Source organism: Acartia tonsa, chromosome 11, assembly GCF_053477335.1.
Source record: "Acartia tonsa isolate MP-2025a chromosome 11, ASM5347733v1, whole genome shotgun sequence".
Lineage (NCBI taxonomy): Eukaryota > Metazoa > Arthropoda > Copepoda > Calanoida > Acartiidae > Acartia > Acartia tonsa.
The window spans coordinates 31,937,281-31,949,817 of NC_137270.1; the positions used below are offsets into that span (position 1 = coordinate 31,937,281).

A 12,537-nucleotide genomic window follows, 5' to 3' on the forward strand; every position below is an offset into this window, starting at 1 on the left:
GTTTTGTAAGTCCGTGCCTTTGGCAGCTCTGGGCTAACAAAACTGGTCCAAATCTTATAATTATACATTTTTAAATCCGCGGAAATCTTTTTATAATACGATGCGATAAATAACTATTTTTCTCTCAAAATTTGAAAGGTGTATAACATCTAAACAGCTGACCGTACTGCCATCAACCGTACAATCTTAAAACTTGTGCAAAAATATTTTGCACACAGAGCCGCGTGCGCATTTAGAACAAAAAGAATTTTTAAAAGTTACTACAATTTCTAATTTTTTAAAAAAACTCATTGTTATTGGTTCGTTCTAACGCACAGTCAGCTGTATGACCTCTATATAACCTTCCCTTGTGTTTTCACCATGATCCAAAATAAAAACTAAGTAGAGAGAAATACAGTATTCTAAATAACAAGTTTCTTGGAAAACAAAAGGATTTATAAATGAAGGGAAATTAATCTAGGGAAGTAGGGGACATTGGACTGTAGATTATACTGGTACCCAAAGTTTCATAGCCATAAAAAATTAACACATTGTAACTTGGTCTATTCTACACAATGAACATTGTCATTAGAAGTTTACAATTCTAAGAAGTCAGACATTTTAAAGCTATCCCCTTCTATTCCTAATCGTTTTCCAGAGTAACTAGGTAAATGAATCCATAAACATTAAGCAAGGACAACTGTATCCATAGGATACAGCTCACAGGGATAAAAATTATATAAAAAAAACAGTAAAACAGGACAGGCAAAGATTTTATTATTTCATCAAGTAAAAGGTTGAGTTAAGATCCTGAAAGTTTGAGGAAAGTCAAGGAGTTTCTCTTAAATTTGATATTGGGGTTAAGTCAATAAAAGATAATTTTGTCTATCAACATTACATTATGACTGGTGGAAAAATTGAAAGAAAATTTTCCTTTTTAAATCTTTGTCTAACCTGTTCTGCTATATAAAACAATATAAAATGGAGGGAGATGACAATGCCAGCTAAAATAATCTCCTTCATTTCTCGCCCTCAAGCTATCTACAAGCTTCCAATGCAATGGCAGAAATTAAAAGATTAATTTATCGTTCATTATCAAATCTCCTTATCACTGCAATGAAAATACTATAAAATAATAATATAATCTAAGAAAGGTTAAATAAGTAAGAATCACAGTTTGGTTTGTTTCATAATAAAAAAGGAATCAAAAATAATAAAAATAAAATAATTCATAAAAATATTAATATGTATAATAAAATAAGATAATGCTATGGTTATTTTTATAGAGCTTTCAGTAACTATTTGTAACACAAGTAATCATAAAATGGCATTTATCTATACTAAATTTTTCTATATTCTTTAAGCAGCGTAGCTTCTCTATGAGTCTTATTTATATGTCAGTTGGTCTGTTCGCATTGTCACCAAATTAAAAAAAACCGCCGACTAACAGAAATGAACAAAAGATCACTTAAAATATAAGGTATCTTTCCAAAAAGCAAATCTTAAATACTATTAAAATTACCTAAGAAAGATTAATTTGCTATAAATTCGACATTTACATCAGTCTTTAAAATAACGCATAACACTACTATTAGACATAATCATTCTATTTTAATTTGCTAAGTTATTATTTCACTATTCATCTGAATTAAAAACATGTCAATAAGTATTTAATAAAATCAGATTTTCTACTTATTAACATATGCAGTGGTATCTAAAAGGGAATTATCCATGCCATAGTGCTGATGAGTTTAGCCCCAAATCAGACGCATGAGTAGTCCCCTTTTCCGATTTCTATGTTCAGATCTTCTTTCTATATTTATCAGTCAGACAGGTCAAGGGGCAATTTCCCTTAAATTAGCTACCACCTCCACCACCTAATAAAAAAAAGATTGGAAAGAAGCATTTAAAAAATCGATAACAAAATCAAATGAACACATGAAAAAATATTGAGAGATATGTCAAATTCTTTAGCCAAACCGATGAATAGCCACTGGATATCCACTGGATATAAGCCATACCGAAAATTAATGAATCGTTTCGTATTTCCTACAGATAATTTACTACGAAAAATAAAATAAAAATCATAATATTAATTAAAACTTAAATCAACCGCATAAATTTTCATTTTATTCATCCACGGTAAGCTGTCTATAAAACGATAGGATAAATAACTATTAGATTGATTTGATAACCTTTCCTCTTAATTGTTCGATTGAAAAAAAAACTTTATTAAAAATATTCACCTGTCATATTTGTGACAACCGAGGGGAGAAACTTTTTGACAGCTCCGGTAGCCTTGGAGTTAGAGATTAGACTCTTTAAACCGTTAACCTTTCATCAAGTGGATTTGGAGAAATATCTTATGAAATTGCGGCTTTGGCTTAGTAGGGTATTGTTCTAGGTTTGAGTCTTAGCCCAAACTGAATAATAACTAAGGAAGGAATGAATCTTATGTCTTTAACATGGAAAAGTTATTATTTTTGCAAGGGATACAGCATCTATTCAGTCAGTGTATTTCATGTACGTTCGTTCGTCTATCTGTTTGAATACAGTATGAATAGTCATTAGAGTTATTGCCTTCTATTACTAAGTAGTACCTAAACGATTTATCAGTGTATTTACTACACTCAGAAGCTTGTTGTTGCTGAACAAAATTATCCCTGTTTTTAAAAGCGAAGCTTTTCTATAATTAGGGTCGGTCCGCCCGTCCGTCCGAGATAGATAGCCTTTATTCATTAATTTAGGCATGTTAGAATTGTCCTATCGATTTTAAACTTTGCATGATGATTCCTGTAGTAGTTAGGTACGATTTAGAAACCGTAGCAACTCTATAATCATTACCAGAATGTCCGTATGTCCATTTTAAACATGTTGATTTTTCTACTTTTTTAACAACAAATTTTTATGTGATCTAATTATCCTTTTGATCTGATTTTTGGTATATTGATTCCTGGGACAACAAAGAACAACATTGTAAGCGAAGCAACTCTATAATCAAATCCTAAAAAAGTAAGTATGTCCATAAACATTATCCTGTATCAAGCAGTTTTTCAACAAATTTACTTACAAGTTACAATTTTGCTTCGACTCTTATACTTTTATATTCTGATTATTCAGTTTAGACACTATACAAATGTTAATGTTCGTTTGTCCTACCGTTTCAGTGCTTCGCTTTTATGGATGTTGTCATCCTTGTTTTCTTAATATCCACCATTCCTGTTTAGATAAATGTTTGGCTGTGTCCTCTAGAGATTGGGTGCTTGTGCTCGTCACCTAGAAGCCAAAAATACCTAATTTCTTTTTCTATTTGTACATAGTCAAATGCTTTCTTTAAGTCAAAAGAATAGGTACAAATTGTCGAGAATTGGTACTTTGAACATACGTCACATTTGTCCTTATAAGAGCCAAATTCAAAAAAGATTTCAACTTTGAATCTATCCAATATTAGTAAATAAATTTGAGGCTTAATTTTTTTGTAATTCTGTTATTCTGTTCTGTCAAACGAATGACATTTACAGTAAAACCTATGTTATAAACGCCTACCAGAAGTAAAAGTTACTTTAATATGAAATAAATTGTTAAGTTAAATCAATAAAACTTTTTTGAGAAGCATGAAATTATTTGAATTGATAAATGCTCCCATCTATGAACATTCGTAATGAACATGAAACGTAGAATTGTAGAGCAGCTGTGCTACTTTAAAAATTTAATCTTTAAGTATAAATTCCTGTGCCAGATTTAAGAGGGAGATAACAGGTGCATCTTTCTTAGGGCCAGACCCACCGTTTGCCACGCTTTTACCAAGATCATACCTGAACAAGAAAATTGTGTTCAGAAGTATTGAAGCCTTTATACACTTAGCCTTACTTAACCAACTTTTTTGTCGATTTAGGGAAAATAGACCTACTAAGTATTACTCATGCTAAGTTTTATAACGAAATTCGGGTTCTAAGTGACATATGCAGTGTGGCCACAACTAAAAAAATACTGATACCGAATAAAAAAAAAGGAAATACTGAAAATACTGAATCCTAAAATAAGAAAAAATACTGAAATACTGAACAAAAAAAAAAAATACTGAATAAGTATTTTTTATATGATTCCTCATTTCAAAATTTCATATATAATAGCTTTATAATTAGGGGGATATTTTAAAGACCTTTTAATTTTGCCTCTTTAATCTAATTATGGCTGTTGTCTAATTAAATTAGTATTCTATTATTACCATAAAAAAGCAAAATTAATGTACAAAGTTAGAGGGTAATTTAAAGGAAAGTAAAGTGAGGCGCGAAGCGCCGAAAAAAATCTGACATCAACTACTTGAAAAAACATCTTATTTATGCAAAAAATTTTGGAATTTAAGAAATAATAAAAATACTGAATCATGAAAATTTCCAAAAACTGAAAAATACTGAATGAAATTTTCAAATACTGAATATTCAGTATTTACTGAAAATACTGAACCCCCAATTTAAAAATACTGAAGAATACTGAATATTTTCAGTATACTGAAAAATGTGGCCACGCTGCATATGCGCATTGATTACGAGATGGTTGCATTACCCCCCCCCCCCCTATTTTAGCTTATAGATAGCTTAAAATGTTGGAATGGTTTAATCATCTTATTTATGCAAAAAATTTTGGAATTTAAGAAATAATAAAAATACTGAATCATGAAAATTTCCAAAAACTGAAAAATACTGAATGAAATTTTCAAATACTGAATATTCAGTATTTACTGAAAATACTGAACCCCCAATTTAAAAATACTGAAGAATACTGAATATTTTCAGTATACTGAAAAATGTGGCCACGCTGCATATGCGCATTGATTACGAGATGGTTGCATTACCCCCCCCCCCCCCTATTTTAGCTTATAGATAGCTTAAAATGTTGGAATGGTTTAATTACTGGTATATCAGTTGATTAAGTAACATTATTAGAGCTGGAAAAAAAAGACGTGTAGCTCATACCAAAAGCATTCAAGCACATACTATGGTTGACTCTCATCCCTTACGGAGAAGAAGGGGATATTGGATTGTTAATTTTGATTTAACCAAAGTTATATAACCGCAATATCTTATTCATTAAAAAAATTACTTCTTTGCAATGGTCTTTCTTAGAAGTTGCGAAGCTTCTTTATAACTAGGTAAATTATGACAACGTACCTGCAGTACAATCCTGTCCAGAACAGAATATCTTGTGGCATTACACTAGGGCTTAACACTCCAGCTCCGTTCGGTTCATACAATCTGTAAAGGATCATCTATTTATTTAAAAGATAGGAAGAAATTGAAATTTACTAAATATTCTTTTCTTATGCAGTTAAAAATAATCATTATCGAGACAAATTATTTACTAAATGTTTAAGTTATTCAGTTTGAAGTAGGTAAGTTCTTTCCAAAAAAAAATTAGAACAATTATCTAACTGATGGAAAAGTTTAAGACAACATTTATTTTCTCCAGAAACCTATCCCTCCTCGATTATTTAGAAATGCATTCCGTGTAACTTTTGGGCGTTTCTGTCCTCTCCAAATATAGTTTCGAGTAAAGTTTAGCTTGGTAGGGAATAACTATCATCCAACAAAATGATCCATTCCTGTTAATATACTGATCAGCTGTATTGGTTAGATGGCCCCACAAGGAGTACGTCTTTTCGGCCAGTTTGTACTCTAGTCTTTCTCTCTGACAGTTGCCTACATTCAAGAACGTAGCAAAGAATATTAATTACAGTTCAAGAAACCTAATTTAAGGATGGAACGTTTCGTTGAGACGATTTAAACTGTACATATAAGAAAGCAGATGAGAAACAAATATCAAATGAAAATCTTTGCTAAGTCCTTGCCTACAAAAGTTCCAAACTGGCATGAGTATACGTGATCATGTATGGCTAGCAGGTAGTCTGCATTGAACTGGAATGCCTCGGGGAACTGTGTCAACACCTGCCAGGTTGCGTCCAGGAACTGGCTCATGATCGGGGATACCTAAAATAATAGATTTCATGAGAATTATTAAGCTAGACAGATAGATTAACAGGAAACATTTAGATACATACAAGAGTATATAGATAGTTTAAGTGGTTGCCAAATAAGAGATGAAATCAAAAAATAAGTTGCTTTTCCTCAAAGTGCCTGTCGAGCACTCTTTATTTTCTAAATACATTCAAAATACCTAACAGTAACCGTGCACTCCCCCCCTCCCTTGCACTCCCCTTTATTTTTAACTTATTTAAATTCAGAAGGGGGAGGGGTTCTGTGATAATAAAGCTACTTTGAGGTAAATTACAAATAATAATATTCTCCCATCGATATAGCATTTGCTATGAATAAAAAATTATACCTCTCTTGGATCCCCGTCCAGGAAGCCACATCTGTCTGTAAACTTGTGACCAAAACTTAACCATTCCTTTTCAATCAGGGCCTACAACAAAATCATGTATTAATTGCGTCTTATTATGGCGAAAATAAACTGAAATACACATTAAAATCAAATTATTGAACTTTCAAGTTTTGTGTACTCCATTTGATGTGTGTCTTTTTGATTCTATGAGTTCAATTCTGAATATTAAACCTCAACGTGTAAGCACAGTTAAATTCCCTAAACATATTCTTGGATCTAACCGTCTAACCAAAAGGAAGACCAATAACATAATACCTACAGAATAACAAATTGGATTATAAACATTTTCGCAAGTGTTCAAAAAGATAACATGCTGCTTACCTGAAACCCTTGAATTGTCCTATAAAAAGGATCAATGAGTAGCTGTGCTAGGGCACATGTTTGACTTGTCCTATCCCACCCGTCAGAACAGTGAACTATGACAGATGTCCCACACTATATGGTATAGAATGTATGTAAAGTAATCTATGTAATAAGTTCTCACTAACCGCTAAAACGACCAAGAACAGCTTCTAATGGAATATACCAACTTACTAGCCCTACGAAAATTTAAGGCTATTTTCTTGGAGGTGCGAACAATACCCGAGGTTGACTATCGTGGTAAACATTACTAGAAATATATAATACTTTAGGTACAGTAATAAAATTCTTCAAATTGGTAGATTTTTATATTCTATTCCTGTATTGCTTCGGCTATAAATATAGATGCCTCCATAACTGCCTTTACATGTTTCAGATAACCAGAAGCGTCCAATCCTTTTAATACACAGGGGTTATATTTACTTAATATTAGTGGCTGGGTAGAAAAAAAGGTCACTCACATTAATAAACTTACAAGCTACAAAGATGGATAATTTGTAAAAGAGGAAGTAAAACAACCCTAAGAGAAATGGTCTAAAAATAACAGATTCTTTATATTTTGTGGCCATGAAAATTTAAATGAATATTGCCAAGCAAATATACCCTGTAGAAACGTCTCCATGGTTTCACTTTTGGTTTCACACGCGTCCACCAGCTTGGCCAGGCTGTCACGCATTACGTGGATGTTCTCAATACCCTTGAAAACAAACTTTGTGTTTGGGTAAAATGCTTCGGCTTCGTAGCCTTTACCGGCGGCTCTGTTATACATGGCGTTCATTTTTGGCCTGATTAATAATTTGATGTTATATACTATGGCAAATTTTAAACTAAGTAGAATCCTTTGCAGCCTTAGGGGTAGTTGGGTCGAGTCTTATATAAGCATAAATTCACAGTGAGTATTATTTTTTTGCGCAGAAAATAGGTAATAGTTTGACAAAAAATAAACTTTAATACCTAAAGGTAAACGGAAAATCTGGCAAAATATATGTTTTAAGAACAAAAGTAATTTTAGTTTATCTTAGCTTACAAAAAATGTTTTTTCCAGCCAAAAATACTCTAAAATTAAAGTAGTGTTTAAATTTCTTAGTATTATATCAAACCTAGTGTCAACAATGTAAAGATAATCAGATTTTGGATTGGATTTGAGAATACAATTTATGTAGGCTTCGTCCTCTGGCGATCTGCCCTTTAAACCTAAATCAAATCAAATGAGAATTTTCAATCTACAAATGTCAAATATGTTATTCTATGTAGAGTTTTACCCTTTTGTAACTATTATGTTAGGTTAGGTCAAAGATAAAGATTAAAATTTAAGATAGTATTAAAGGCAAGACACTGTACTTTTCATGAAAATGACTTTAGTTTCTAGATTATACCTGCTTGTTACAAAAATCATAATGCAATCTTTGAAATCTATGGAAGATCTATTCTAACCTGACAACGGTTGGGCACAACGCACCAAAGCTGCGCCATTACTGGTGTGATAATAAGTCAGAACTGGCAAGCGACCTTTGGAGCGAAACTTGGCACAACCTGAAAATTTTCATAACTTAGTAGGTACCTAATATATATTTATCTTGAAAAAAAAGAAAATGGCAAGTTTTGTAAACAAATCCCCCCCTCTAATTTAATATTCTTTTCTTTGTTAGCGTTTGTGACTGTTTATAAATTTGTAAACCTTGCACAAGACTAGGCTGGGCCGACGACGGGACCATCAGCTGTTTGGGATATGTTGGACACAGGCTGTAATCATTGTTCAGGGTAGTCAACGTCCAGTGTTGACTGTCCGCCCCCTGGCGGCTAAATTCTGCACTAATTTCAAAGAAATTCCATCCTAACAGCAGAAGGAAAGTGTTAGGTATCGTTTTAAAATTGTATAAAATGAAAAAAGACAATGGGTCAACAAGAAGAACAGAAAAACGCAAGCTTATTACATTTAAGAAGAAAAAGAGCAGTTTTAACAGTTATAAATCTATCTCAACCATAACATTTAGGTACAATTAGTAACTACTGCAGCTTTATAACGAAATATATTTCAAAGAAATCTTCATTATCAATCGCATCTCTTGTAGAAGTGAATCAAACAAAATTAGCTTGGTCGTTTTATATTCATGAAATATTATGTCAAATGAAAGAGACAAGTAGGTACAAAGACAAAAAATAACAACACATTCATCTAGCCAATGAATGTGTTACTTCACTTATGAAAATGAAATGGACTTTTGACTCTTAATAGGTTGTATAGACAAGGGTGAGTGAGTTATAGAGTAGCTCCAATAATAAAAGATAATCCATTTACAAAGATCTAAATTATTATTAAAGTTAAACTAATAGCTTATGACACTACTAGCGGCTTCGCCCCTAGCCTCTAGGGGCTTTGCCCCAAGAGGTTTGATCAAACCAATTTTTCGTATTTTAGATTTAATTCGTATTTTAATTTTAGTTTAAAATTTTTTTTTTTTTTTTTGGGGGGGGTATTTTTTTATTTTTTGGGGGGTTAGGGGTGTCCCACCCCCAAGAAAATAGTTAAAAACCTTCCCGGGAATTATGAGAAGCTACCCTGTAAAGGAGAACCCGATCGGTTCAGCGGTTAGCGAGATCCTTCGCTACAAACAAACAGACAAACATACAAATACACAAACACACAAACAGACAGACATCGTTCTACTTTGTATTATAGATATCCTGCCTGTTGGTTGAGGCAGTTCTGGACTCTTATTGGACGAGCTTGCCCTGTACTGAAAACAGTACAATTCCTCCACTGACTGTGGTCTGGATAAACGGGACAAACTTGAGTAAATATCCTGTGCCTCTCTATCTCTACCAACCCTAAAATAGAAAAAACATAATAGTTTTAAAGAGATAAGTTTAATGCCTTTTAAAATAAATAAAATATATAGACTGAGAAGTAAAAAGAGTTCAGAAAGATACAAATGGCGAATTTCACCAGTAATTTCAAAAAAATAGACAATTGACCTATCTGTTCAATTACTTTAGTTAGGGAGGTAAAAAGGTTTGAGCCTACCTAACCACAGAACCACTAAGAAAGGGATAATTTGGTAGCCATCTGGTCATATACCTACTTTTGATAAGTAATTTGATTTGAATAGGTACTAAGACAACTGTTTTTCAAGTAAGATTTAGTTACGAAAACAAGACTTAATTGTTATCAAAAACACCTACCTAGTAATGGTTTTATTATCACCTGAATGTTACCACCCTAAAGTTGTGGCACTGTATCCTGACCGGAGAACCCGCAGTGGTAAGGGGAAGCTTCTCCACGGAGCTCATGTGCATATGCAGGATCCATAACTCTTCCTGTTATCAGAAAGGGGAAATTTTTATCATATCAAGTTATCAAGAAAACTAATTTGCCTTAGGTATCTACTATATTTAATTACATCTTTAAAAAAACATTTCTTGTAACGAAGGAGGATGTGCATAAGGCCCATTTGGGCAGGGGGGGGGGGGGTTTACTCGAGAACCCTTAGAGCTAGAGGGAGCTAATTTTGGATTTAAGCTTCTATGGGGCCAAAGTTACTTTTAAAATTATCGTCGACCCCCCACTCCCCAAAAAAAATTTTTTTTTGGGGGGGGTAAAATTTTTTTTATTGCATTTCTCGCCGAATTAGGCAATTTGGAATCATTTAAGACCATGTTATTTTTTTCTAAAATTTTTCCCCTTACAAGCAACCCTGCGGGGGGACTTAGTCATTTTTTTCAAATTCTCGTTTATGAAGGTATATCTTAAATACAGTATGCTACTCTCTTCGTTTTAGAGATAATTGGATGAAATCTTTTTGATTGTGTCACTAATTACCCCAAGTTTTGGTATCTTTAAAAAAAAACGGCGGCGGGACCGCCGCTCCCGACGTCCGCCGCCGGATTTTTTTGGTGGCGGCGGAAAACGGCGGCGGACGTCGGGAGCGGCGGTCCCGCCGCCGTTTTTTTAAAGATACCAAAACTTGGGGTAATAAGTGACAGGGTTATTTTTTTCAAATTCTTGTTTATAAAGGTATATCTTAAATACAGTATGCTACTCCCTTAGTTTTAGAGATAATTGGATGAAATCTTTTTGATTGTGAATTGAATCCAAAATTAGCTCCCTCTAGCTCTAAGGGTTCTCGAGTAAACCCCCCCCCCCCCGGGCCCCCCCCCCCTGCCCAAATGGGCCTTATGCACATCCTCCTTTTAAAAAATACGTACAGCCAGCTACAAAAGGCGAAATTTCCTTTAAAAGTATAGCAAGAGGATTATTTGCAATGGTTATGATTAAGTGACAAAAACTGTGATAGAACCAAATTAAGAAAATTCTAAATAGATATAAAAATCCCTTCTCTTCAGGCGAAGCAAATATAAGATGTGTAGTTGTAATGTAGAGAGTGCCAACTCTGGAGTCGCGCAGGTTCACGGGGTTCAACAGGTGCACGTTCTCAACCTTCGGAGTGGCTATATGCTCCATAGTTCAAATTTCTCCTGGTATCACAACTAAATGGATAATTCCATGTAAAGTATTTTTTCGTCGTTTTAAAAGAATGGTACTTAGATGAAAGAAGAATTGACCAGAACTATATATATTAAAGCAACAATAACAATTTCAAATAAAGTAACATTAAAGCATTCTTTTAAAACCTATTTAACAGCAACATAATACGAAAGAATATAACTATAAAGAGAGGAGTAGGTTTTTGGAAGAATCCGTAAAGGTGTGTGTTTTAAGGCTTAAAAATAGTAGTAGAACGATAATATTTACCAAATGTGTGTATTTCTTATTGAAAAGAACTAGAGACAAATTTTTTTAAAGTTAACACAAAGTTTTATCGTTCTACTACTGTTTTCTACTTATAACACATAACCTTTACGGATTTTACAAGAAACCTACCCCTCTCTTTATGGAAATTAACTGACAAAATATTAAAATTTAATCATGGAATAATCCCTTTTAATTTAAGATATCAATTTAAATATATTACACAGCTTGGTAAAGCCGTATTTTTCTTACATATTTTTGTCTAAAATAAAACATCAATTAAAAAATTATTTTACTTAGGTAATATAATGCATATGAATTAATTTACAGAAAAATAGATTAACAGGTGTTTGGTAAAAAAATTTAAGAAATAAAATATATCTCCCTATAATTTTCAATTTCAAGTTTTAAAAACGCGAATATAAATTGAAAAATATAAATAGTTAGATAAGATTGATAATTTTGCAATATATTATAATTTCTAATCTGATTTTATCTCAACATTGCTCATGTAAATTTTTTGACAGGTTAACTTGTAAAAATTAATTGGGTGTGTCAAATCTGAACTAGATTAATCTTGTAATTCATTTATATGAACCAAAAAATTATGTTAAAACACTTTTTTAGAATACTTTAAATATATTTTTTAAAAATTAATTATAATCCTGAATATGATAATCTTAAGAGAAAAATGTCATTTTTATAGGCCTTGCAACTTGCTAACTGTTCTGCAGACTGCTTAGAATAATTTTCGTGTTTACAAATAACTGCTGACAAAATAGGACAAAAACCACTATATAATACGTTCCCCTTTGGAAAAGTCAATTTGTCGCAAAATGTGCCATTTTCGTTTGTTTATCATCGATTAAGATCTCTAATCAATTGAATTTTCCATTTAGGAAATCTTCATAAAGGGTATTTTTTTGTAGGCTAAATGTTTAAGTAACTTTAATGTTTTATAGTATTAAGCTATTTTTGTGCTTTTCTATATTCCTTGGAAAAAAGATTCTCTGGATACTGAAGCGAAACCACTTTTAAATGATAGT

General features: G+C 32.5%; 1 protein-coding gene across 3 annotated transcripts; it reads right to left on the bottom strand.

Moving 5' to 3' along the window:
- Positions 1-284: 284 nt before the first annotated feature.
- On the bottom strand, positions 285-11,737 carry LOC145332170 (phosphatidylinositol-3,5-bisphosphate 3-phosphatase MTMR8-like). 3 transcript variants are annotated; one of them, XR_013884072.1, is made up of 19 exons: positions 11,715-11,737; positions 11,074-11,229; positions 9,947-10,058; positions 9,431-9,570; positions 8,420-8,575; positions 8,176-8,274; positions 7,842-7,935; positions 7,345-7,526; positions 7,061-7,137; positions 6,703-6,816; positions 6,322-6,402; positions 5,828-5,966; positions 5,582-5,678; positions 5,151-5,234; positions 3,709-3,794; positions 3,198-3,254; positions 2,226-2,312; positions 1,616-1,856; positions 285-1,336 (listed from the first exon to the last, which is right to left on the bottom strand). XR_013884072.1 is itself a non-coding variant. In XM_080177129.1 (18 exons), exons 2-18 carry the CDS (start codon positions 11,201-11,203, stop codon positions 1,837-1,839), a joined length of 1,755 nt encoding a protein of 584 aa, XP_080033255.1. In that variant the 5' UTR covers positions 11,204-11,229; positions 11,715-11,737; the 3' UTR covers positions 285-1,836. The 3 variants fall into 3 exon arrangements, 1 of the variants encoding a protein (XP_080033255.1); XR_013884071.1 differs by having other exon boundaries at positions 285-1,364; XM_080177129.1 differs by having other exon boundaries at positions 285-1,856.
- Positions 11,738-12,537: the final 800 nt, after the last annotated feature.